The sequence below is a fragment of the Hypanus sabinus genome, chromosome 3 (assembly GCF_030144855.1).
Source record: "Hypanus sabinus isolate sHypSab1 chromosome 3, sHypSab1.hap1, whole genome shotgun sequence".
Taxonomy (NCBI): Eukaryota; Metazoa; Chordata; class Chondrichthyes; order Myliobatiformes; family Dasyatidae; genus Hypanus; species Hypanus sabinus.
The window spans coordinates 193,024,247-193,045,683 of NC_082708.1; the positions used below are offsets into that span (position 1 = coordinate 193,024,247).

General features: G+C 51.4%; 1 protein-coding gene across 1 annotated transcript in view; it reads left to right on the forward strand.

Moving 5' to 3' along the window:
- Nucleotides 1-855: 855 nt before the first annotated feature.
- The window catches only part of LOC132392015 (inactive carboxypeptidase-like protein X2), a 271,814-nt gene continuing 251,232 nt past the window's right edge, over nucleotides 856-21,437 (forward strand). Inside the window, exons 1-3 of the mRNA XM_059965914.1 lie at nucleotides 856-1,013; nucleotides 3,251-3,325; nucleotides 3,933-4,042. Coding sequence (XP_059821897.1) covers nucleotides 884-1,013; nucleotides 3,251-3,325; nucleotides 3,933-4,042 — 315 coding nt within the window. The 5' untranslated portion in view covers nucleotides 856-883. The remainder of the gene's footprint in view (nucleotides 1,014-3,250; nucleotides 3,326-3,932; nucleotides 4,043-21,437) is intronic.

A 21,437-nucleotide genomic window follows, 5' to 3' on the forward strand; every position in this document is an offset into this window, starting at 1 on the left:
AGAGAGTAATGATGGGAGGGAGAGGGGACTATTACAGCAGGGGTGGATGAGAAGGGAGGGAGATGGGGCAGGATGAGCGGGATGGAGAGGGTGAGAGGGATGGGGTAGGGGGTGCGAGAGCGATGAGGGAGGGAGAGTGTGAGAAGGTTGGGGAGGGGAGTCTGAGGGAGGGAGGTGGCTGGATGAGGAGGATGAAAGAGGGAGGAATGAGGGGAGGATTATAAAGGGAGGGAGCAGGGGAGGATGGGGAGGGAGAAGGACTATTAGAGGAAGGGAGTGTGGAGAGTTGGATGAGAGAGGGGGAGGATGAGGGGGACAAGGGGGAGGAGGGTTGCGGGTAAGGAGAGGACCTCTCACCGGAGATGGCAGAGAGGGGATTCCGGGGGCTCGGGCCAGAATCTGGTCGGGCGTACCGGCGGTGAGGGGCTTTCTCGGGGGATGTGCAGAGATACCGGCGCTTTACGGATGGGTCTGGGCAATGGTGACCTGAGCTGAGTGTCCTGAATCACCCAGCTGGTGGAGAGATGCCCCATAAGGTGAGGCAACTCCGTACCTGGTTCAGTGGGGATGCCGAGCACATCAGGAACGGGGAATGACCAACTGCCAGAAAGAGAGCGTAGGCAGTGGTAGATGAGGGGCCCGTCCCAGGAGGCAGGACAAAGGGTGAATACTGGGGATCCAGCTCCGGGGGGTGAGTTGTGTCACCCCGCACGGTGCCGGTCCGTTCCCTGGAGAATCCCTTGGGCAGGGTCCCACATCCGCGGTGGGGTGCGAGGGCCGGTCGCGTATCTCGGGTTGTTTCCGAAATGGGTGGGTCCGAAACCGGGAAGGGGCGGGCTGGGGGTGGTCCCGGGCGCTCCCGGCTCTGACGCCCGCCGTCGGGATGGAGTCGCGGATCTTCACCCTACTACTCGTCCTCCGTCTCCCGGCTCTGCTCCCCGGCGCGTCCATCCCACCCGGGACGCCCGGCTATCCAAAACCGTCCGCTCCACCGTCCGGCAGCGCGGAGACAGGTGAGACCGGACACTGGGTCGACTTGTGAGGTGGGTTAGTACCGAATCCCTTGTTGTGTAGCCGAATTTGCAACGCGAGGCAAAAATCTGAAACTTGGAGGAAACTACATTCAGAATCGAATCGAATTCAAAAATCTGAAGGGGATTTAGAAATCCTTGTGCAGGATTCCCTAAAAGTTAATTTCCAAGTCGAGTCGGTGATGAGGAATGCGAAAGCAATATCAGTATTCATTTCAAGAAGACTAGAATGTAAACGCAAGAATGAAATGCCGAAGCTTTATAATTCGTGAGTTAGACTGTACTTGGAGTATAGGGAGCGGTTTGGGGCCCCTTATGTAAGAAAAGCTGTGCTGACATTGGAAAGGTTCCAGGTGAGGCGCCCGAGAATGATTCCGGGAATGAAAGGGTTAAAGTGTTAGGCGCGTTTGATGGTCAAGGAGTTTAGAAGAATGAGGAGGGATTTCATCCAATACTGGATGCCTGGGTAGAGTGGATGTGGAAAAGCTGTTTCCTGTAGTGAGAGAGTCTAGGACGGTGGGGTGGGGGGGGGGCACAAACTCGGAACAGAGGGGCGTCCATGTAGAACAGAAACAAGGGAATAGCCAGGCAGCGGTGAGCCGCAGGCGTCTCTGAAGGCCAAGTCACTGGGTATATTTAATGAGGAGATGAAAGTTTTTTGATCAAGTATTGAAGACCTTCACTGAAGCAATCTTCTTAAGAATTAGTAACAGCAAACGAGCTCAACCCCGCAATGGAGCCATCACCTTTGTGAGGGCAGGAGTAAAGCCACCCACAGGGATTCTGGGCCAGGAGAGGCAACTGCACATCGTCAAGACCACCCCGAAACCAGCCATCCTCCTGGTCTCCCAGGCAGTAAAACACATCAGCTGACAGTGTCCTGGGAGGAGCGTCTGCGGAAGCTGCTGGAGATGAGTAACTGCCGCTGTCAGAGGGACAGATCCAAGGTAGAGTGCGGGCCCATTGAAATGGGGGGCTGGGGCTTCGCTGGACAGTCTCACAGAGCCTCAGTGCATTGGGCCCCGTTGCTACAAGGAAGCAGAAGCCATGGGCAGCAGAGAAAGCCTCAAGATGGCTCTGGATGAAGTGAGCCTCGGGATCTGCAGCACAGTTACTTGAACACCTCGTGGTTGGGTCATCCAGGGCCGGGTCGGCTGGGCGAGGGTGTCTGATGCTGAAAGCCTGGAGCCACCCAATGACCCAGGGTGCATCAATGATGATGTGATCACAGCATCTTGATATGTATTCATCAAAAAATGGAGCAGAGATTGAATGGTTATGGGGAATAGGCAGGAGACTGGGGCTGGGAGGGATAAATCTGCCACCATGGAATGGCAGAGTAGATTCAATGGGCCAAACGGCCTAATTCTGCACCCGCGTCTCATGAAAATAGTTGTTTTAAGGCAACAGTTCAAGCCAAAGACAAAGGAGGCTTAGTGAGTTAGTGTTCATGGATTAATAGCAGAGGGGAAGAAGCTGTTCCACCTCTATCAGGTCACCTCTCGGCCTCCGTCGCTCCAAGGAGAAAAGACAGAGTTCACTCAAACTATTCCCATAATCCAGGCAACATCTTTGTAAATCTCCTCTGCACTCTACAGTATCCACATCCCTTCTGTAGTGAGGTGACCAGAACTGAGCACAGTGGGGTCTGACCAGGGTCCTATATAGCTGTAGCATTACCCCTCGGCTCTTGAACTGAATCCCACGATTGATGAAGGCCAACACACCGTACGCCTTCTTAACAACACTGTCAACCTGTGAAGCAGGATTGAGTGTCCTCTGGACTCGGACCCCAAGATCCCTCTGATCCTCCACACTGCCAAGAGAAGAGGGCATGTCTCAGCCTTTCCTGCTGACCCCTGGACGAGGACTGGTGCCTGTTCCCTCGGCTCCCCCTTCCTCAAGTCCACAATCAACTCCTTGTCTTACTGACACTGAGTACAGGGTACACCACTCAAACATTTGCTCCTGTATGGCTCCTTCTAAAGTTCTGCCCAGCCACACGGACATGGGTGTAGAGAGAGGAGCAGGGGTTGAGCAGGTGCCCCTGAGGAACTCGGTGCTGGCTCTCAGCGAGGAGGAGGTCTGATGGATTGTTATAGGTTGGGCAGCAGGGACAGAGGTTGGGGGGGGGGGGTGCAGAGGTTCAGGTTCTGAGAAGGCCAAGGCTTGATGGACACAGGCTCAATGACCTCACCTCTTCTCCATACATTGTGCAGGGACTCAGAGCTTGAATGTGGAGGCTCCAGAACTCATTCCAGGGGACGTGTCAGATGGATCCACACAGCAGGAAGGTCAGTCAGGGAGGACATTGCTCCCCTCTCCGGTCTCCATGGGTTTGCCATCTTCTCCTGGGTCTCCACGGGGTTGCTGTATTGTCCCCCAGGTGTCTACAGGATCCCCACCTCCCCTTGGGTCACCTTCTCCTCCCCAAGGTCACTCTCCTCCAAAGGGTAATTGTGATGTCACATGGAGTCACCTTCTCCCTCTGCTGGGGAAACGGTCTGATCTCAGGGTCACAGGGCTTGTCCTGTCAGGTACTGCACATCACAAGATGATGCGGACCAGGTTTGTCCTGACCATCACACCACATCACCCCCAACCTTGTCCATCTTTATCCTTACACCCTCCAATTGTTTTCATGAGCTCGTTCCTCACCCCAGACACTCAGTTTCCCTCCACTCAACCCTCTGCACCCCTCCCCCCACATCAGACTCTCTCACCCGTTAAAGATCCCAGAATTCAGGGCTGGAAACCCTGACGGAGTGAGCAATCCCAGTCCTAGGAGGAACCCGGTTCACCAGGGCAATCCCGGGCAATGAAGGGGTTACTGTGTGAACTGCGTGAATTTATCCACCGGCCTGGCCCTGCTCTGATCCCAACCCGTGGTGTTTCCTACAGAGTGTCCCCCTCTGGGGCTGGAGTCACTGAGGGTGGAGGACACACAGCTGACAGCCTCCAGCTACCTGAGGGAGGGGCTCGGACCCCACCGGGGGAGGCTCAACATTCAGGTCAGCCTGCCAGAGGGTTTGTGGGTGGAGAGAAATGGAAGGGTGGGGGGGAGATGGGTGGGGTGTATGGGGAAGGGTGGGAGGGGAGATGGGTGGGGTGTATGGGGAAGGGTGGGGGGGAGATGGGTGGGGTGTATGGGGAAGGGTGGGGGGGAGATGGGTGGGGTGTATGGGGAAGGGTGGGAGGGGAGATGGTGGGGTGTATGGGGAAGGGTGGGAGGGGAGACGGGTGGGGTGTATGGGGAAGGGTGGGAGGGGATACGGGTGGGGTGTATGGGGAAAGGTGGGAGGGGAGATGGATGGGAAGGGAGATGGGTGAGAAGGGAGATGGGTGGGGTGTATGGGGAAGGGTGGGAGGGGAGACGGGTGGGGTGTATGGGAAAGGGTGGGAGGGGAGACGGTGTATGGGGAAGGGTGGGGGGAGACGGTGGGTGTATGGGGAAGGGTGGGAGGGGAGACGGTGGGGTGTATGGGGAAGGGTGGGAGGGGAGACGGGTGGAGTGTATGGGGAAGAGTGGGGGATGAGTAGGAGAGTTTGTAAGTGGCAGGGGAAATGGTATGGGAGGAGAGAGAAGGGTGGGTCATATCAGGAGGGAAGATAAAGGAGCAGAAATGAGGAACAGGGATTGTCGGTGGGAGGGAGTTGTCCGGTGGTTTGTACAAGGGTAAAGCTGTGGGGAGGGTGTTCTACAGGGAGGGGGAAGGGTATGGGGAGTGTGAGGGGGAGGAGTGGGGGAAGGATGTTTATTATACGGGGGGTGGGTGGATTGTACTGAGGAGGGGATTTATTGTACAATGAGGATTGTACTGAGGAAGAGTGTGGGAGGGTATTAGTTGTACAGGGGGCAGATGGATAGATTGTAATGGGAAAGAGTGACAGTTGTACAGGGAGAAGGGACGTGGGTGGATTGTACAGGGAGAAGGGACGTGGGTGGATTGTACGGGGAAGGGTGTTTATTGTACAGGGAGAAGGGACGTGGGTGGATTGTACGGGGGAAGGGACGTGGGTGGATTGTACAGGGAGAAGGGACGTGGGTGGATTGTACGGGGGAAGGGACGTGGGTGGATTGTACAGGGAGAAGGGACGTGGGTGGATTGTACGGGGGAAGGGACGTGGGTGGATTGTACAGGGAGAAGGGACGTGGGTGGATTGTACAGGGAGAAGGGACGTGGGTGGATTGTACGGGGGAAGGGACGTGGGTGGATTGTACGGGGGAAAGGTGTTTATTGTACAGGGAGAAGGGACGTGGGTGGATTGGACGGGGGAAGGGTGTTTATTGTACAGGGAGAAGGGACGTGGGTGGATTGGACGGGGGAAGGGACGTGGGTGGATTGGACAGGGGAAGGGTGTTTATTGTACAGGGAGAAGGGACGTGGGTGGATTGGACGGGGGAAGGGTGTTTATTGTACAGGGAGAAGGGACGTGGGTGGATTGGACGGGGGAAGGGACATGGGTGGATTGGACAGGGGAAGGGTGTTTATTGTACAGGGAGAAGGGACGTGGGTGGATTGGACGGGGGAAGGGTGTTTATTGTACAGGGAGAAGGGACGTGGGTGGATTGGACGGGGGAAGGGACGTGGGTGGATTGGACAGGGGAAGGGTGTTTATTGTACAGGGAGAAGGGACGTGGGTGGATTGTACGGGGGAAAGGTGTTTATTGTACAGGGAGAAGGGACGTGGGTGGATTGGACGGGGGAAGGGTGTTTATTGTACAGGGAGAAGGGACGTGGGTGGATTGGACGGGGGAAGGGTGTTTATTGTACAGGGAGAAGGGACGTGGGTGGATTGTACGGGGGAAGGGTGTTTATTGTACAGGGAGAAGGGACGTGGGTGGATTGTACTGGGGAAGAGTGTTTATTGTACAGGGAGAAGGGACGGGTGGTTTGTGCTGGGGAAGGGTGTTTATTGTACAGGGAGAGGGAAGATTGGCAGGATTTTCTGGGGATGGGTGTTAGTTGTACAGGAAGGGGGGAGGTAGGTGGATTGTACTGGAGAAATGTGTCAGGAGGGTGGTAGTTAGGCCATAAGACATACGAATAGAATCAGGTCGCAAACATGAGGAAATCTGCAGATGCTGGAAATTCAAAGAACAGACACAAAATGCTGGTGGAACACAGCAGGCCAGACAGCATCTATAGGGAGAAGTACAGTCGACGTTTCAGGCCGAGACCCTTCGTCAGGACTAACTGAAAGAAAAGATAGTAAGAGATTTGAAAGTAGTGGGGGGAGTGGGAAATGCTAAATGATAGGAGAAGACCGGAGGGAGTGGGATAAGAGCTGGAAAGGTGATTGGCAAAAGTGATACAGAGCTGGAGAAGGGAAAGGAACATGGGACGGGAGGCCTCGGGAGAAAGAAAGAGGGGTGGGGAGCACCAGAGAGAGATGGAGAGCAGGCAAGGAGTGATTGTGAGAGGGACAGAGAGAGAAAAGGAAAAATAAATAAACAAACAAATAAATAAGGGATGGGGTAATAAGGGGAGGAGGGGCATTAACAGAAGTTAGAGAAATCAATGTTCATGCCATCACATTGGAGGCTACCCAGCCGGTATATAAGGTGTTGTTCCCCCAACCTGAGTTTGGATTCATTTTGACAGTAGAGGAGGCCATGGATAGACATATCAGAATGGGAATGGGACGTGGAATTAAAATGTGTGGCCACTGGGAGATCCTGCTTTCTCTGGCAGACAGAGCGTAGGTGTTCAGCGAAACGGTCTCCCAGTCTGCGTCGGGTCTCACCAATATATAAAAGGCCACACCGGGAGCACCGGACGCAGTATACCACACCAGCCGACTCACAGGTGACGTGTCGCCTCACCTGGAAGGACTGTCTGGGGCCCTGAATGGTGGAGGGAGGAAATGTAAGGGCAGCAGGCTAGGCAGCATCAAGTGTAGCACTTAAAACCACAGAACATTACAGCACAGAAACAGGCCCTTCGGCCCTTCTTGGCTGTGCCGAACTGTTTTTCTGCCTAGTCCCAATGACCTGCACCCGGACCATATCCCTCCATACACCTCTCATCCAGGTACCTGTCCAAGTTTCTCTTAAATGTCGAAAGTGAGCCGGCATTTACCACTTCATCTGGCAGCTCATTCCACACTCCCACCACTCACTGAATGAAGAAGCCCCCCCCCCAATGTTTCCTTTAAACTTTCCCCCTTAACCCATGACCTCTGTTTTTTTTTTCTCCCCTAGCCTCAGTGGAAAAAGCCTGCTTGCATTCACTCTATCCATACCCATCATAACTTTATATACCTCTATCAAATCTCCCTCATTCTTCTACGCTCCAGGGAATGAACTCCTAACCTATTCAACCTTTCTCTGTAACTCAGTTTCTCAAGTCCCGGAAACATCCTTGTAAACCTTCTCTGCACTCTTTCAACCTTATTAATATCCTTCCTGTAATTAGGTGACCAAAACTGCACACAATACTTCGCTTGTTCCGCTTACAAGGATAAGTGCCAGGAGGGAGATCGATGGGAAGGGATGGGAGGGGCTGAGTGGACAAGGGAGTTGTGTAGGGAGCAATCCCTGCGGAAAGCAGAAAGAGGGGGAGAGGGAAAGATGTGGAATTGAAATGTGTGGCCACTGGGAGATCCTGCTTTCTCTGGCGGATAGAGTGTAGGTGTTCAGCGAAACGGTCTCCCACTCTGCGTCGGGTCTCACCAATATATAAAAGGCCACATCGGGAGCACCGGACACAGTATACCACACCAGCCAACTCACAGGTGAAGTGTCACCTCACCTGGAAGGACTGTCTGGGCCCTGAATGGTGGTGAGGGAGGAATTGTAAGGGCAGGTGTAGCACTTGTTCCATTTACAAGGATAAGTGCCAGGAGGGAGATCGGTGGGGAGGGATGGGGGGACGATTGGACAAGGGAGTCGCGTAGGGAGCGATCCCTGCGAAAAGCAGAAGTGGGTGAAGGGAAAGATGTGCTTGGTAGTGGGATCCCGTTGGAGGTGGCGGAAGTTACGGAGAATTATACGTTGGACTCAGAGGCTGGTGAGGTGGTAGGTGAGGACCCCTATCCCGAGTGGGGTGGTGGGCGGATGAGGTGAGGGCAGATGTGTGGGAAATGGGAGAGATGCGTTTGAGAGCAGAGATGATGGTGGAGGAAGGGAAGCCCCTTTGTTTAACAAAGGAAGACGTCTCCTTCGTCCTGGAGTGAAAAGCCTCATCCTGAGAGCAGATGCGGTGGAGACGGAGGAATTGTGAGAAGGGGATAGCATTTTTGCAAGAGGCAGTGTGGGAAGAGGAATAGTCGAAGTAGCTGTGAGTGTCTGTAGGCTTATAGCAGATATCAGTAGATAAGCTGTCTCCAGAGATGGAGACAGAAAGATCAAGAAAGGGGAGGGAGGTGTCAGAAATGGACCAGGTGAATTTGAGGGCGGGGTGAAAGTTGGAGGCAAAGTTAATGAAGTCAACGAGCTCAGCATGCGTGCAGGAGGCAGCGCCAATGCAGTCATCGATGTAATGTAGGAAGAGTGGGGGATGGATACTCCATTAATGCCCCCTCCTCTTCTTACCCCACCCCTTATTTATTTATTTATTTATTTATCTATCTATTTATTTATTTATCTATTTATTTATTTATTTATTTATTTATTTATTTATTTGCCCCTATTTTTTATTTTCTCTCTTTTTTTCTCACTCTGTCCCTCTCACAATAACTCCTTGCCTGTTCTCCATCTCCCTCTGGTGCTCCCCTCCCCCTTTCCCCCAGCACTGTATTTCATCTGTCACTTCTGTGCCCATTTCTCTAACTTGTTTCAATCCTGTTTGAACAGCACTACCTACCCTTCCGCCTATCCCGCAACCAGCCACAAAGCCATCAATTCCATTATCCAAATCACTGGCAAACAATGTGAAAAGTTCTGGTCCCAACCTCTGAGGAACATGGGGAGGCTGTTAGGTGTACAGAAAGGGGGGAAGATGGGTGGATTGTACTGCAGAGGGGTGTGAGGTGAGTGTTGATTCGACAGGCAGGGGGATGTTTGAGATTGTACTGTGGAAGGGTGTGGGGAGGCTGTTATTTGTATTAGGATGTGGGATGCAGCTGGATTGTACTGGTAAAGTGTTTTGGGAGGGATTCGTTGTGTGATTGGGGGTTGTCCTGGGGATGGGAGTGGGAAAGGTGGTAGTTGTACAGGGAGAGGAGAGGTGGGTGGACTGTACTGGGGAAGGGTGTGGGGTGTTTGTTGTACAGGGAGAGGAGAGGTGGGTGGACTGTACTGGGGAAGGGTGTGGGGTGTTTGTTGTACAGGGAGAGGAGAGGTGGGTGGACTGTACTGGGGAAGGGTGTGGGGTGTTTGTTGTACAGGGAGAGGAGAGGTGGGTGTACTGTACTGGGGAAGGGTGTGGGGTGTTTGTTGTACAGGGAGAGGAGAGGTGGGTGGACTGTACTGGGGAAGGGTGTGGGGTGTTTGTTGTACAGGGAGAGGAGAGGTGGGTGGACTGTACTGGGGAAGGGTGTGGGGTGTTGTACAGGGAGAGGAGAGGTGGGTGGACTGTACTGGGGAAGGGTGTGGTGTGTTGTACAGGGAGAGGAGAGGTGGGTGGACTGTACTGGGGAAGGGTGTGGGGTGTTGTACAGGGAGGGGAGAGGTTGGTGGACTGTACTGGGGAAGGGTGTGGGGAGTTTGTTGTACAGGGAGAGGAGAGGTGGGTGGACTGTACTGGGGAAGGGTGTGGGGTGTCTGTTGTACAGGGAGAGGAGAGGTGGGTGGACTGTACTGGAGAAGGGTGTGGGGTGTTTGTTGTACAGGGAGAGGAGAGGTGGGTGGACTGTACTGGGGAAGGGTGTGGGGTGTTGTACAGGGAGAGGAGAGGTGGGTGGACTGTACTGGGGAAGGGTGTGGGGTGTTTGTTGTACAGGGAGAGGAGAGGTGGGTGGACTGTACTGGGGAAGGGTGTGGGGTGATGTACAGGGAGAGGAGAGGTGGGTGTACTGTACTGGGGAAGGGTGTGGGGTGTTGTACAGGGAGAGGAGAGGTGGGTGGACTGTACTGGGGAAGGGTGTGCGTTTTGTAAAGGGAGAGGAGAGGTGGGTGGACTGTACTGGGGAAGAGTGTGCCGTGTTGTAAAGGGAGAGGAGAGGTGGGTGGACTGTACTGTGGAAGGGTGTGGGGTGTTGTACAGGGAGAGGAGAGGTGGGTGGACTGTACTGGGGAAGGGTGTGGGGTGTCTGTTGTACAGGGAGAGGAGAGGTGGGTGGACTGTACTGGGGAAGGGTGTGGGGTGTTTGTTGTACAGGGAGAGGAGAGGTGGGTGGACTGTACTGGGGAAGGGTGTGGGATGTTTGTTGTACAGGGGGAGGAGAGGTGGGTGGACTGTACTGGGGAAGGGTGTGGGGTGTTGTACAGGGAGAGGAGAGGTGGGTGGACTGTACTGGGGAAGGGTGTAGGATGTCTGTTGTACAGGGAGGAGAGGTGGGTGGACTGTACTGGGGAAAGGTGTTGGGTGTTGTACAGGGAGAGGAGAGGTGGGTAGACTGTACTGTGGAAGGGTGTGGGGTGTTGTACAGGGAGAGGAGAGGTGGGTAGACTGTACTGTGGAAGGGTGTTGGGTGTTGTACAGGGAGAGGAGAGTTGGGTGGACTGTACTGGGGAAGGGTGTGGGATGTTTGTTGTACAGGGAGAGGAGAGGTGGGTGGACTGTACTGGGGAAGGGTGTGGGGTGTTTGTTGTACAGGGAGAGGAGAGGTGGGTGGACTGTACTGGGGAAGGGTGTGGGGTGTCTGTTGTACTGGGAGAGGAGAGGTGGGTGGACTGTACTGGGGAAGGGTGTGGGGTGTTGTACAGGGAGGAGGAGAGGTGGGTGGACTGTACTGGGGAAGGGTGTGGGGATGTTTGTTGTATAGGGAGAGGAGAGGTGGGTAGACTGTACTGTGGAAGGGTGTTGGGTGTTGTACAGGGAGAGGAGAGGTGGGTGGACTGTACTGGAGAAGGGTGTGGGATGTTTGTTGTACAGGGAGAGGAGAGGTGGGTGGACTGTACTGGGGAAGGGTGTGGGGTGTTTGTTGTACAGGGAGAGGAGAGGTGGGTGGACTGTACTGGGGAAGGGTGTGGGGTGTCTGTTGTACTGGGAGAGGAGAGGTGGGTGGACTGTACTGGGGAAGGGTGTGGGGTGTCTGTTGTACTGGGAGAGGAGAGGTGGGTGGACTGTACTGGGGAAGGGTGTGGGGTGTTGTACAGGGAGGGGAGAGGTTGGTGGACTGTACTGGGGAAGGGTGTGGGGTGTTTGTTGTACAGGGAGAGGAGAGGTGGGTGGACTGTACTGGGGAAGGGTGTGGGGTGTCTGTTGTACAGGGAGAGGAGAGGTGGGTGGACTGTACTGGGGAAGGGTGTGGGGTGTTTGTTGTACAGGGGGAGGAGAGGTGGGTGGACTGTACTGGGGAAGGGTGTGGGGTGTTGTACAGGGAGGAGGAGAGGTGGGTGGACTGTAGTGGGGAAGGGTGTAGGGTGTCTGGTTGTACAGGGAGAGGAGAGGTGGGTGGACTGTACTGGGGAAGGGTGTGGGGTGTTGTACAGGGAGGGGAGAGGTTGGTGGACTGTACTGGGGAAGGGTGTGGGGAGTTTGTTGTACAGGGAGAGGAGAGGTGGGTGGACTGTAGTGGGGAAGGGTGTAGGATGTCTGTTGTACAGGGAGAGGAGAGGTGGGTGGACTGTACTGGGGAAAGGTGTTGGGTGTTGTACAGGGAGAGGAGAGGTGGGTAGACTGTCCTGTGGAAGGGTGTGGGGTGTTGTACAGGGAGAGGAGAGGTGGTTGGACTGTAGTGGGGAAGGGTGTAGGGTGTCTGTTGTACAGGGAGAGGAGAGGTGGGTGGACTGTAGTGGGGAAGGGTGTGGGGTGTTTGTTGTACAGGGGGAGGAGAGGTGGGTGGACTGTACTGGGGAAGGGTGTGGGGTGTTGTACAGGGAGGAGGAGAGGTGGGTGGACTGTAGTGGGGAAGGGTGTAGGGTGTTGTACAGGGAGAGGAGAGGTGGGTGGACTGTACTGGGGAAAGGTGTTGGGTGTTGTACAGGGAGAGGAGAGGTGGGTAGACTGTCCTGTGGAAGGGTGTGGGGTGTTGTACAGGGAGAGCAGAGGTGGTTGGACTGTACTGGGGAAGGGTGTGGGGTGTTTGTTGTACAGGGAGAGGAGAGGTGGTTGGACTGTACTGGGGAAGGGTTTGGGGTGTTTGTTGTACAGGGAGAGGAGAGGTGGGTGGACTGTACTGGGGAAGGGTTTGGGGTGTTTGTTGTACAGGGAGGGGAGAGGTGGTTGGACTGTACTGGGGAAGGGTGTGGGGTGTTGTACAGGGAGGAGGAGAGGTGGGTGGACTGTAGTGGGGAAGGGTGTAGGGTGTCTGTTGTACAGGGAGAGGAGAGGTGGGTGGACTGTACTGGGGAAAGGTGTTGGGTGTTGTACAGGGAGAGGAGAGGTGGGTAGACTGTCCTGTGGAAGGGTGTGGGGTGTTGTACAGGGAGAGGAGAGGTGGTTGGACTGTACTGGGGAAGGGTGTGGGGTGTTTGTTGTACAGGGAGAGGAGAGGTGGGTGGACTGTAGTGGGGAAGGGTGTAGGGTGTCTGTTGTACAGGGAGGAGAGGTGGGTGGACTGTACTGGGGAAAGGTGTTGGGTGTTGTACAGGGAGAGGAGAGGTGGGTGGACTGTACTGGGGAAGGGTTTGGGGTGTTTGTTGTACAGGGAGAGGAGAGGTGGGTGGACTGTACTGGGGAAGGGTTTGGGGTGTTTGTTGTACAGGGAGGGGAGAGGTGGTTGGACTGTACTGGGGAAGGGTGTGGAGATACACCTCTACAGGGATCAAGTTAGAACTTCTCTCCCTGTAACTCAGACCCTCAAGTCCTGGCAAAAATATTGTAAATCTTAAACAGAAGAGATTCTGTTGGTATTGGAAATCCAGAGCAACCCACACAAAGTGCTGGGTGAATTCAACAGGTCAGGCAGCATCAATGGAGATGAATAAACAGTCAACATTATTCCTCTCCATAGATGCTGCTGAGTTCCTCCAACATTCTGTGTGCGTTAGCATTGTAAGTCTTTTCCGCGTAATATTACAGTTTATCTGGTTAACAAGAAGGTGTGATTGAGGGTGAGAATGTTGACAGACCGTAGGGGTGTAATTTACAATCCATGTAAATGACCAGTCAAGGCTGGGAAGGAGGGAGGGTGAGGAGGCTCCTAGGGCCTATGGGTAGGTTAGCAAGTGAGTAAGGGTTCAGCATGTGGGGTCTGATGGGGTACATCTGGTCCAGCGTAGAGGGCTGGGACTCCGCATACGTGGTGCAGGCAGGATAGGTGACAAAGTCAGTGACCTGGGAGAGTTCCTGTCTCCCGGTGCATGGAATACAAGGTGGACAGCTGGTCTTCTGGTCAACAGCAAGTTAGCAAGCAAACCAAAAGTCGGCCCGTTAGCAGCGGGAGAATTTAATAAGCGAGCAGATTGAAAAGGGGCGGTCATTTCTTCAGCAGATTGAATAGGGCACAACTGCGCAAGCTCATGAAAGTGAAGCAGCGGGAGAATTTAAAATGCAAGCAGATTAACAGAGCGGGCGACGTAGTAGCGACACAGAGTACAGGGTGACAGAGTAGGAAGGCTTCGGTGAGCAGAGGCTGAGGACGAGCTTCACTCCAGGTGAGGTAAGGCCGGGTAAGCTCCTTTAATTAATCTAATTAGATTAGGAGTAGGTAATGGAGGCAGCAGTTAGGACAGTCGAGTGCTCCGTTTGCAGTATGTGGGAAGTCGGGGCGAGCACAGCTGTCCCTGATGACTACACCTGCAAAAGGTGCATCCAGCTGCAGCTCCTGACAAACCGTGTTAGGGAACTGGAGCTGGAGCTGGATGAACTTCGGATCATTCGGGAGGCAGAGGCAGAAATACACAGGAGTTTCAGGGAGATAGTCACCCCTAGGAATCAGGAGACAGGTAGTTGGGTGACTGTCAGGAGAGGGAAGGGGAATAGACAGGAAGAGCAGAGCACCCCTGTGGCTGTACCCATCAACAATAAGTATACCGTTTTGGATTCTGTTGGTGGGGACGACCTACCAGGGACAAGTTGCAGTGGTTGCGTCTCTGGCACAGAGACTGGACCCTCAGCTCAGAAGGGAAGGAGGGAAAAGAGGAGAGCAGTAGTGACGGGGGATTCGATAGTTAGGGGGACAGATAGGAGGTTCTGTGGAAGAGATCGAGAATCCCAGATGGTCTGTTGCCTCCCTGGTGTCATGGTCCGCGATATCTCGGATCGAATACTCAGTATTCTCAAGAGGGAGGGTGAGCAGCTGGATGTCGTGGTCCATGTAGGGACCAATGACGTGGGTAGGAAGAGTGAGGAGGTCCTGAAAGGTGAGTTAAGGGAGCTAGGTGCCAAGTTAAAGGACAGGACCTCCAGGATAGCAATCTCAGGATTGCTTCCAGTGCCACGTGCAGGTGGATTTAGAAATAGTAAGATAGTGCAGATCAACACGTGGCTGAAGACATGGTGCAGGAGGGAGGGCTTCAGATTTATAAATAATTGGGCATTTTTCCAGGGAAGGTCGGACCTGTTCCGGCGGGACTTTTTACATCTGAACTGGAGGGGGACAAATATTCTTGCAGGTAGGTTTGCTAGAGAGGCTCCAGTGGATTTAAACTAGATATGGGGGGGGAGGGGAACCAGAGTGTAGGAACAGATGGATGGGAGAAGGAAGAAAAAGAAGATAGTAAAGTTGTTTGCACCGTTAGAGATAAACTGAGAGGAATAGGTGGAGAATTTCTTAAATGCATTTATTTTAATGCTAGGAGCATTGTAAGAAAGGTGGATGAGCTTAGAGCATGGATTGGGAAAATCAGGTCGGTAATGAATTTCAAGAGAGTGAATTTGTTGAATGCCTTCAAGGTGGGTTTTTTAGAGCAGTTGGTTGTTAAATCTACTAGGGGAGTAGAAATAAGATATGCTGACTATTTTCTAAATGGGAATAAAATCCAAAAATCTGAAGGTTAACTTTCAGGTAGAGTCAGTGGTGAGGAAGGCAAATGCAATGTTAGCATTCATTTCAAGAGGTCTAGAATACATAGCAGTGATGTGATGCTGAGGCTTTATAAGGCACTGGTGAGGCCTCACCTTGAGCATTGAGAACAATTTTGGGTTCTTCATCTAAGAAAACGTGCTGGTATTGGAGAGAGTTCAGAGAAGGTTCACAAGGATGATTCAAAGGTTCATTTGATGTCAGAGAAATGTATACAATATACATCCAGAGATGCTTATTCTTTACAACCTGCCACAAAAACAGAGGAGTGCCCAAAGAATGAACAATAGTTAAACATTAGAACCCCAAAGTCATCCCCCAGCTCCCCCCTTCCGCACAAAAACATCAGCAACCAACAAACCCCCCTCCCCCCACCGGCAAAAAAGGTATCGGCACCCACCACCAAGCACTCAGGTGTGCAGCAAAGCGACAGTAGAGACACAGACTCACAGTACCCCAGAGACTACGTTGTTCACCCAGCATTTGACATGCCACAGGTTCTCTCTCTCCCTAATAGGGGGGAAAGAGGTGTCTCCATTTTCACAGCCAGTGGGGAGACAGAACAAACAACTTGATGTTAAAAGCCCACTACATCACTTTTTTCAAACTCTGTGCCCAAAGATCCCAATCATAAATCTCTGGGCGCACAGCTGCAGATAATCTGACACCCCGATGACACACGGGTCTCCTGTTACGACACCGACCCACAATTCTCCCGTGTTGCCTCCCAGGTGCCAGGTTATGGGATGTCTCGGATCAGGTGCAGAGTATTCTGAAGGGAGAGGTTGAACATTTTGGTACCAATGACGTTGGTACAAACAGGGAGGAGGTCCTGAAGGGAGAATTCAGAGAGTTGGGTAGGAAGCTGAAAACAGGACCTTCAGGGTAGTAATCTCAGGATTGCTGCCTGTGCCACATGCTAACAAGCGCAAGAACAGCATGATCAGATATATTAATGTGTGGCAGAGAGACTGGTGTAGGGACCAGGGCTTCGGGTTCCTGGATCATTGGGGCTTCTTCTGGGAGAGGTACGACCTGTACAAAAAGGACGGGTTACACCTGAACCCAAAGGGGTCCAATATCTTAGCAGGCATTTTAGAGCTTTTAGGGAGGGTTTAAACTAATTTGGCAGAGGGATGGGAAGTGGAGTGATAGGGCTGAGGAAGGGGGAAACAGAAATAAATCAAAGATAGCGTGCAACAGACATAAAATAGAAAGGACAGGCAGGAGATAATCACAGGCAGTAGGATGAGTTACAGGGCAATAGAGGCGTGGTGCAGTTAAAACAGAAAGCAACAAATACTGGACAGAGAGTGTTTAATTGAATGCACACAGCATAAAAAATAAAATGGACGATCTTGAAATTCAGATACCAGATTGGCAAATATGACATTGTGGCCATTTCTGAAACTTGGCTAAAGGATGGCTGTCATTGGGAGCTGAACATCCAAGGATCTACATATCGGAAAGATAGGTTAGTAGGCAGAGGGGGTGGTGTGGCGTGTGGCCCTGTGCATAAGAAATAATATTAAATCATTAGAAAGGGATGACATAGGATTGGAAGGTGTAGGGTCTCTGTGGGTTGAGTTAAGGATTGACAAGGGTAAAAGGACCCTAATGGCAGTTGTACACAGGCCTCCAAACAGCAGCCGGGATGTGGATTACAAATTACAGCAGGAGATAGAAAAGGTGTGTCAGAAAGGCAATGACATGATAATCATTGGAGATTTTAACATGAAAGTGGATTGGGAAAACTAGGCCAGTACTGGACCTCGAGAGAATTTGTAGAATGCCTAATGTATGGCTTTTTAGAACAGCTTGTTGTTGAGCCCACTAGGGGATTGGATGTGCTGGATTGGGTGTTGTGCAATGATCCAGAGGTGATAAGAGAGCTTAAGGTTAAGGAACCCTTAGGGAACAGTGATCACAATATGGTTGAGTTCACTTTGAAATTTGAGAAGGAGAAACTAATCTCCAGTGTGTTGGTATTTCAGTGGAATAAAGAAAATTACAATGGCATGAGAGGGGAACTGGCCAAAGTTGACTGGAAAGAGACACCAGCAGGAAGGACAGCCGAGCAGTAATGGCTGGAGTTTCTGTGAAAAATGAGGGAAGTGCAAGACAGATATATTCTAAATAGGAAGAAGGGCACAACCATGGCTGACAAGTGAAGTCAGAGCCAAACTAAAAACAAAAGAGAGGGTATACAAGGCAGCCAAAGCTAGTGGGAAGACAGAGGATTGGGAAGCTTTTAAAAACTTGCAGAAGGAAACTAAGAAGGTCATTAGGAAGGAAAAGGTGTATTATGAGAGAAAGCTGGTGACTGATATCAAAGAACATACTAAAAGCTTTTTTAAGTATATAAAGGGTAAAAGAGAGTCAAGGGTAGATATAGGACCAATACAAGATGACGCTGGAGATATTGTAAAGAGAGGCGCAGAGATGGCAGAGGAACTGAATGCGTATTTTGCATCAGTCTTCACAGTGGAGGACGTCTGAGGTATACTGGACATTCAAGAGTGTCAGGGAAGTGAAGTTTATGCAGTGAAAATTACGATTGAGAAGGTGCTCAGGAAGCTTAATGGTCTGAGGGTGGATAAACATAGAAAAATAGCAAACCTACAGCGCAACACAAAGCTGTGCCGAATATGTCCTTACCTTAGAAAATACCTCTGGTTACATATCGCCCTCTATTTTTAAAGCTCCATGTACCTATCCAAGAGTCTTTTTTTTTCTTTTTAAATTTTTTTTCTATAATAAGATTAAACTTCGCTTGCAAATCAGCCTGGCTTTTATATAATTCAGCAGTGGGTGCCTCAGAATATTGCCTGTCCAGGTCCAAAATAGATAACACTTGCATTTCCTTTCTATGCTCTTTATTGGCAGGTGAAGTATAAGATATTATTTGACCCCTCAAGCTTTTAAAGTTTCCCGAAGTAAAGAGTACAATATCGACTCAGTTTTGTTAATCTTGAAGAATGTGTCAATGTTAGCCGATATGTAACTACAAAATTTCTCACTGGAAAGCAAAAGCAGATTAAGTCTCTACAGAGTCCGTTCTCTAATGTTTAAAGGAAAACATGGGTCCAGTTTCATGGGCCAGTGATCAGATATAACTATAGCAGTGTACTCAATTTGTCTAATCACTGGTATCAAGGAGCTATCTATAAAGAAATAATCTAGCCTGGAATAGGAGTGATGAACATGAGAAAAGAAAGAGAATTGCCTAACTGATGGATTCAAATATCTCCAAGGATCCATATAACCATTTTGTTTCATAAACATTGAGAAGGCCTTTGCCATACCAGAAGATGTTTCTCTCGAGCTAGACCTATCAAGCAGTGGGTCAATAGCACAGTTCAGATCTCCTGAAAAAATTAGTTGGTGTGTATTCAGGTTAGGTATTAATGACAAAACCTTATTTGCAAAGAGGACGTCATCCCAATTAGGGGCTTAAACATTTCCCAAAATGACAGGTATCTGAAAGAGGGATCCAGAGACTATAATAAAGCGACCATTAGGGTCACTGATTACATCAGATGGTGTGAACTGCATTCTTTTGGTGATTAATATTGCCACACACCCCCCGGAATGAAAAACCTGACTAATTCATGCTTTAAGGAGTCTGTTATGGTCTTCCACTCTTAAATGTGTCTCTTGTAGAAATAGTATATCTGCTTTTAATTGTTTCAGATGAGAGAAAACTTTAGCTCTTTTAACAGGACCATTGAGCCTTTACATTGCAAGAAATAAACCTCACAGGGTGGCCTCCATCAGCAGCCCTCATGTTAACCAGATCAAAAGACACACCGGGCCCACAATCCAAAACAGTGCGAGGGCACAAGCTGCACACAATAACACACAATGAACAGAAAGTCTGGCCAATCCGTAACACACAAAAGAATAAACTGCCATGGTAATCCCCAAAACACTCCCCCACCCCTTTACACAAACAAGAAAAAACAATTAACCCCCGAAACCTAGATCTACCTCCCCAACTGAGGACAATCGCAGGCAATACCAATCAAAAAACTTACAAAGCGTTCCCCATACAACCAAAACTTTCAATCTAATCAAGGGTGGCTCCCCTCCTTAGAATTTATACCATCACTTATTCTACCTTTAATATATATGGGCTAAAGATAACACAGGTCAAGGAAAGCATTAAAAACAAAAAAAAAACTAGGAAACTAAACGCCAGAGATACAAATCCCAAATATTTACATTTTGCTGGTTGAAAGTTTTTGTTAATCAGATTCCACGCACTCGCCACTCTCTGTGTAAAAAAAAAGCTAACCCCGACATCTACTAGGCTTACCCATAGCCCTCTATTTTTCTAAGCTCCACGTACCTGTCTAAAAGTCTCCTAAAAGACCTTATCATATCAGCCTCCACCACCGTCGCTGGCAGTCCATTCCACACACTCACCACTCTCTGAGTGGGATCCCGTTGGAGGTGGCGGAAGTTACGGAGAATTATACGTTGGACCTGAAGGCTAGTGGGGTGGTAGGTGAAGACAAGGGGAACCCTACCCCGAGTGGGGTGTCGGGCAGATGTATGGGAAATGGGAGAGATACGTTTGAGAGCAGAGTTGATGGTAGAAGAAGGGAAGCCCCTTTGTTTATAAAAGGAAAACATCTCCTTCGTCCTGGAATGAAAAGCCTCATCCTGAGAGCAGATGAGGTGGAGACGGAGGAATTGTGAGAAGGGGATAACATTTTTACAAGAGACAGGGTGGGAAGAGGAATAGTCCAGGTAGCTGAGAGAGTCTGTAGGCTTATAGTAGATATTAGTAGATAAGCCGTCTCCAGAGATGGAGACAGAAAGATCAAGAAAGGGGAGGGAGGTATCAGAAATGGACCAGGTTAATTTGAGGGCAGGGTGAAAGTTGGAGGCAAAGTTAATGAAGTCGACGAGCTCAGCATGCATGCAGGAGGCAACGCCAATGCAGTCGTCGATGTAGCGAAGGAAAAGAGGGGGACAGATACCCATATAGACTTGGAACATGGACTGTTCCACAAAGCCAACAAAAAGGCAGGCATAACTGGGACCCATACGGGTGCCCATGGTTACACCCTAGGAAGTGGAGGAGCCAAAGGAGAAATTATTGAGAGTAATGTAGCGATGTACTATATACAGAGCTAGAGACAACGACACGCAGACGGTAAGTCATTTCGAGACTAGTTTATTCAGACTTTGCAGTGCTGGCATTTAATCCCTAGCGCCCGCCCTCTCCGGGCGGAAATGACACCAGAGGTGCATTACCAAAGTCTCTCCCCGCGCGCTGGCTATTTGTGAGCCGGTTCACCTGCGCAGAAAGTGGGTCGTCACATAACCCCCCCCCCACCGAACTGGTGATACACCCCCCAATGTCCACAGTCTGGATCAGCCTCTGTTTGGGCAGTCTGCCTCTGCACCGCGGTACCTGAACATCAACCGGCTGCGCCAAGTCCACATGGGCTGGTTTGTGTCGGTTTACGGTGAAAACCTCCTCTTTCCCCCCAATGGCCAGAATGTCCGTGGACCCGTTGTTATTGATCACCTTGAACGGCCCCTCATATGGCCGCTGTAGCGGTGCCCGGTGCCCGACCCTTCGTACAAACATAAACTTACAGTTCTGCAGGTCTTTGGGTACATGGGTCGGGGTCCGTCCATGCTGTGAAGTGGGTATGGGGGCCAGGTTACCTAGCTTCTCACGTAGTCTGTCCAGGACTGCTGTGGGTTCTTCCTCTTGCCCCCTTGGGGCTGGTATGAACTCTCCCGGGACGGCCAGGGGTGCACTGTACACCAACTCGGCTGACGAGGCATGCAGATCCTCTTTGGGCACTGTGCAAATTCCAAGCAGGACCCAGTGAATCTCGTCCACCCAGTTAGGTCCTCTCAGGCGGGCCATGAGAGCAGACTTCAAGTGACGGTGGAAGTGTTCCACTAGTCCGTTCGACTGTGGGTGGTAGGCAGTATTGTGGTATAGCTGTGTTCCCAACAGGCTGGCCACATCCGACCACAGGCTGGAGGTGAACTGGGCGCCTCTGTCGGAGGTAAGGTGGGCCGGTACCCCGAAGCGTGCTACCCAGGTTGCAATCAGTGCTCGGGCGCAGGAATCGGCAGATGTGTCAGTGAGCGGGACCGCCTCTGGCCACCTCGTGAATCGGTCTACCATAGTTAGGAGGTACCGTGCTCCTCGGGACACTGGTAGGGGGCCCACGATATCCACATGAATGTGGTCGAACCTCCGGTGGGTGGGTTCAAACTGCTGCGGCGGGGCTTTAGTGAACTGGCTGGCCCATTTACTGACCTGCTTGCGAAGCCCGTGCCACGCGAACTTGCTAGAGACCAGCCAGATGGTTGTCCTGATAGATGGGTGCACCAAACCATGTATGGAGTCGAAAA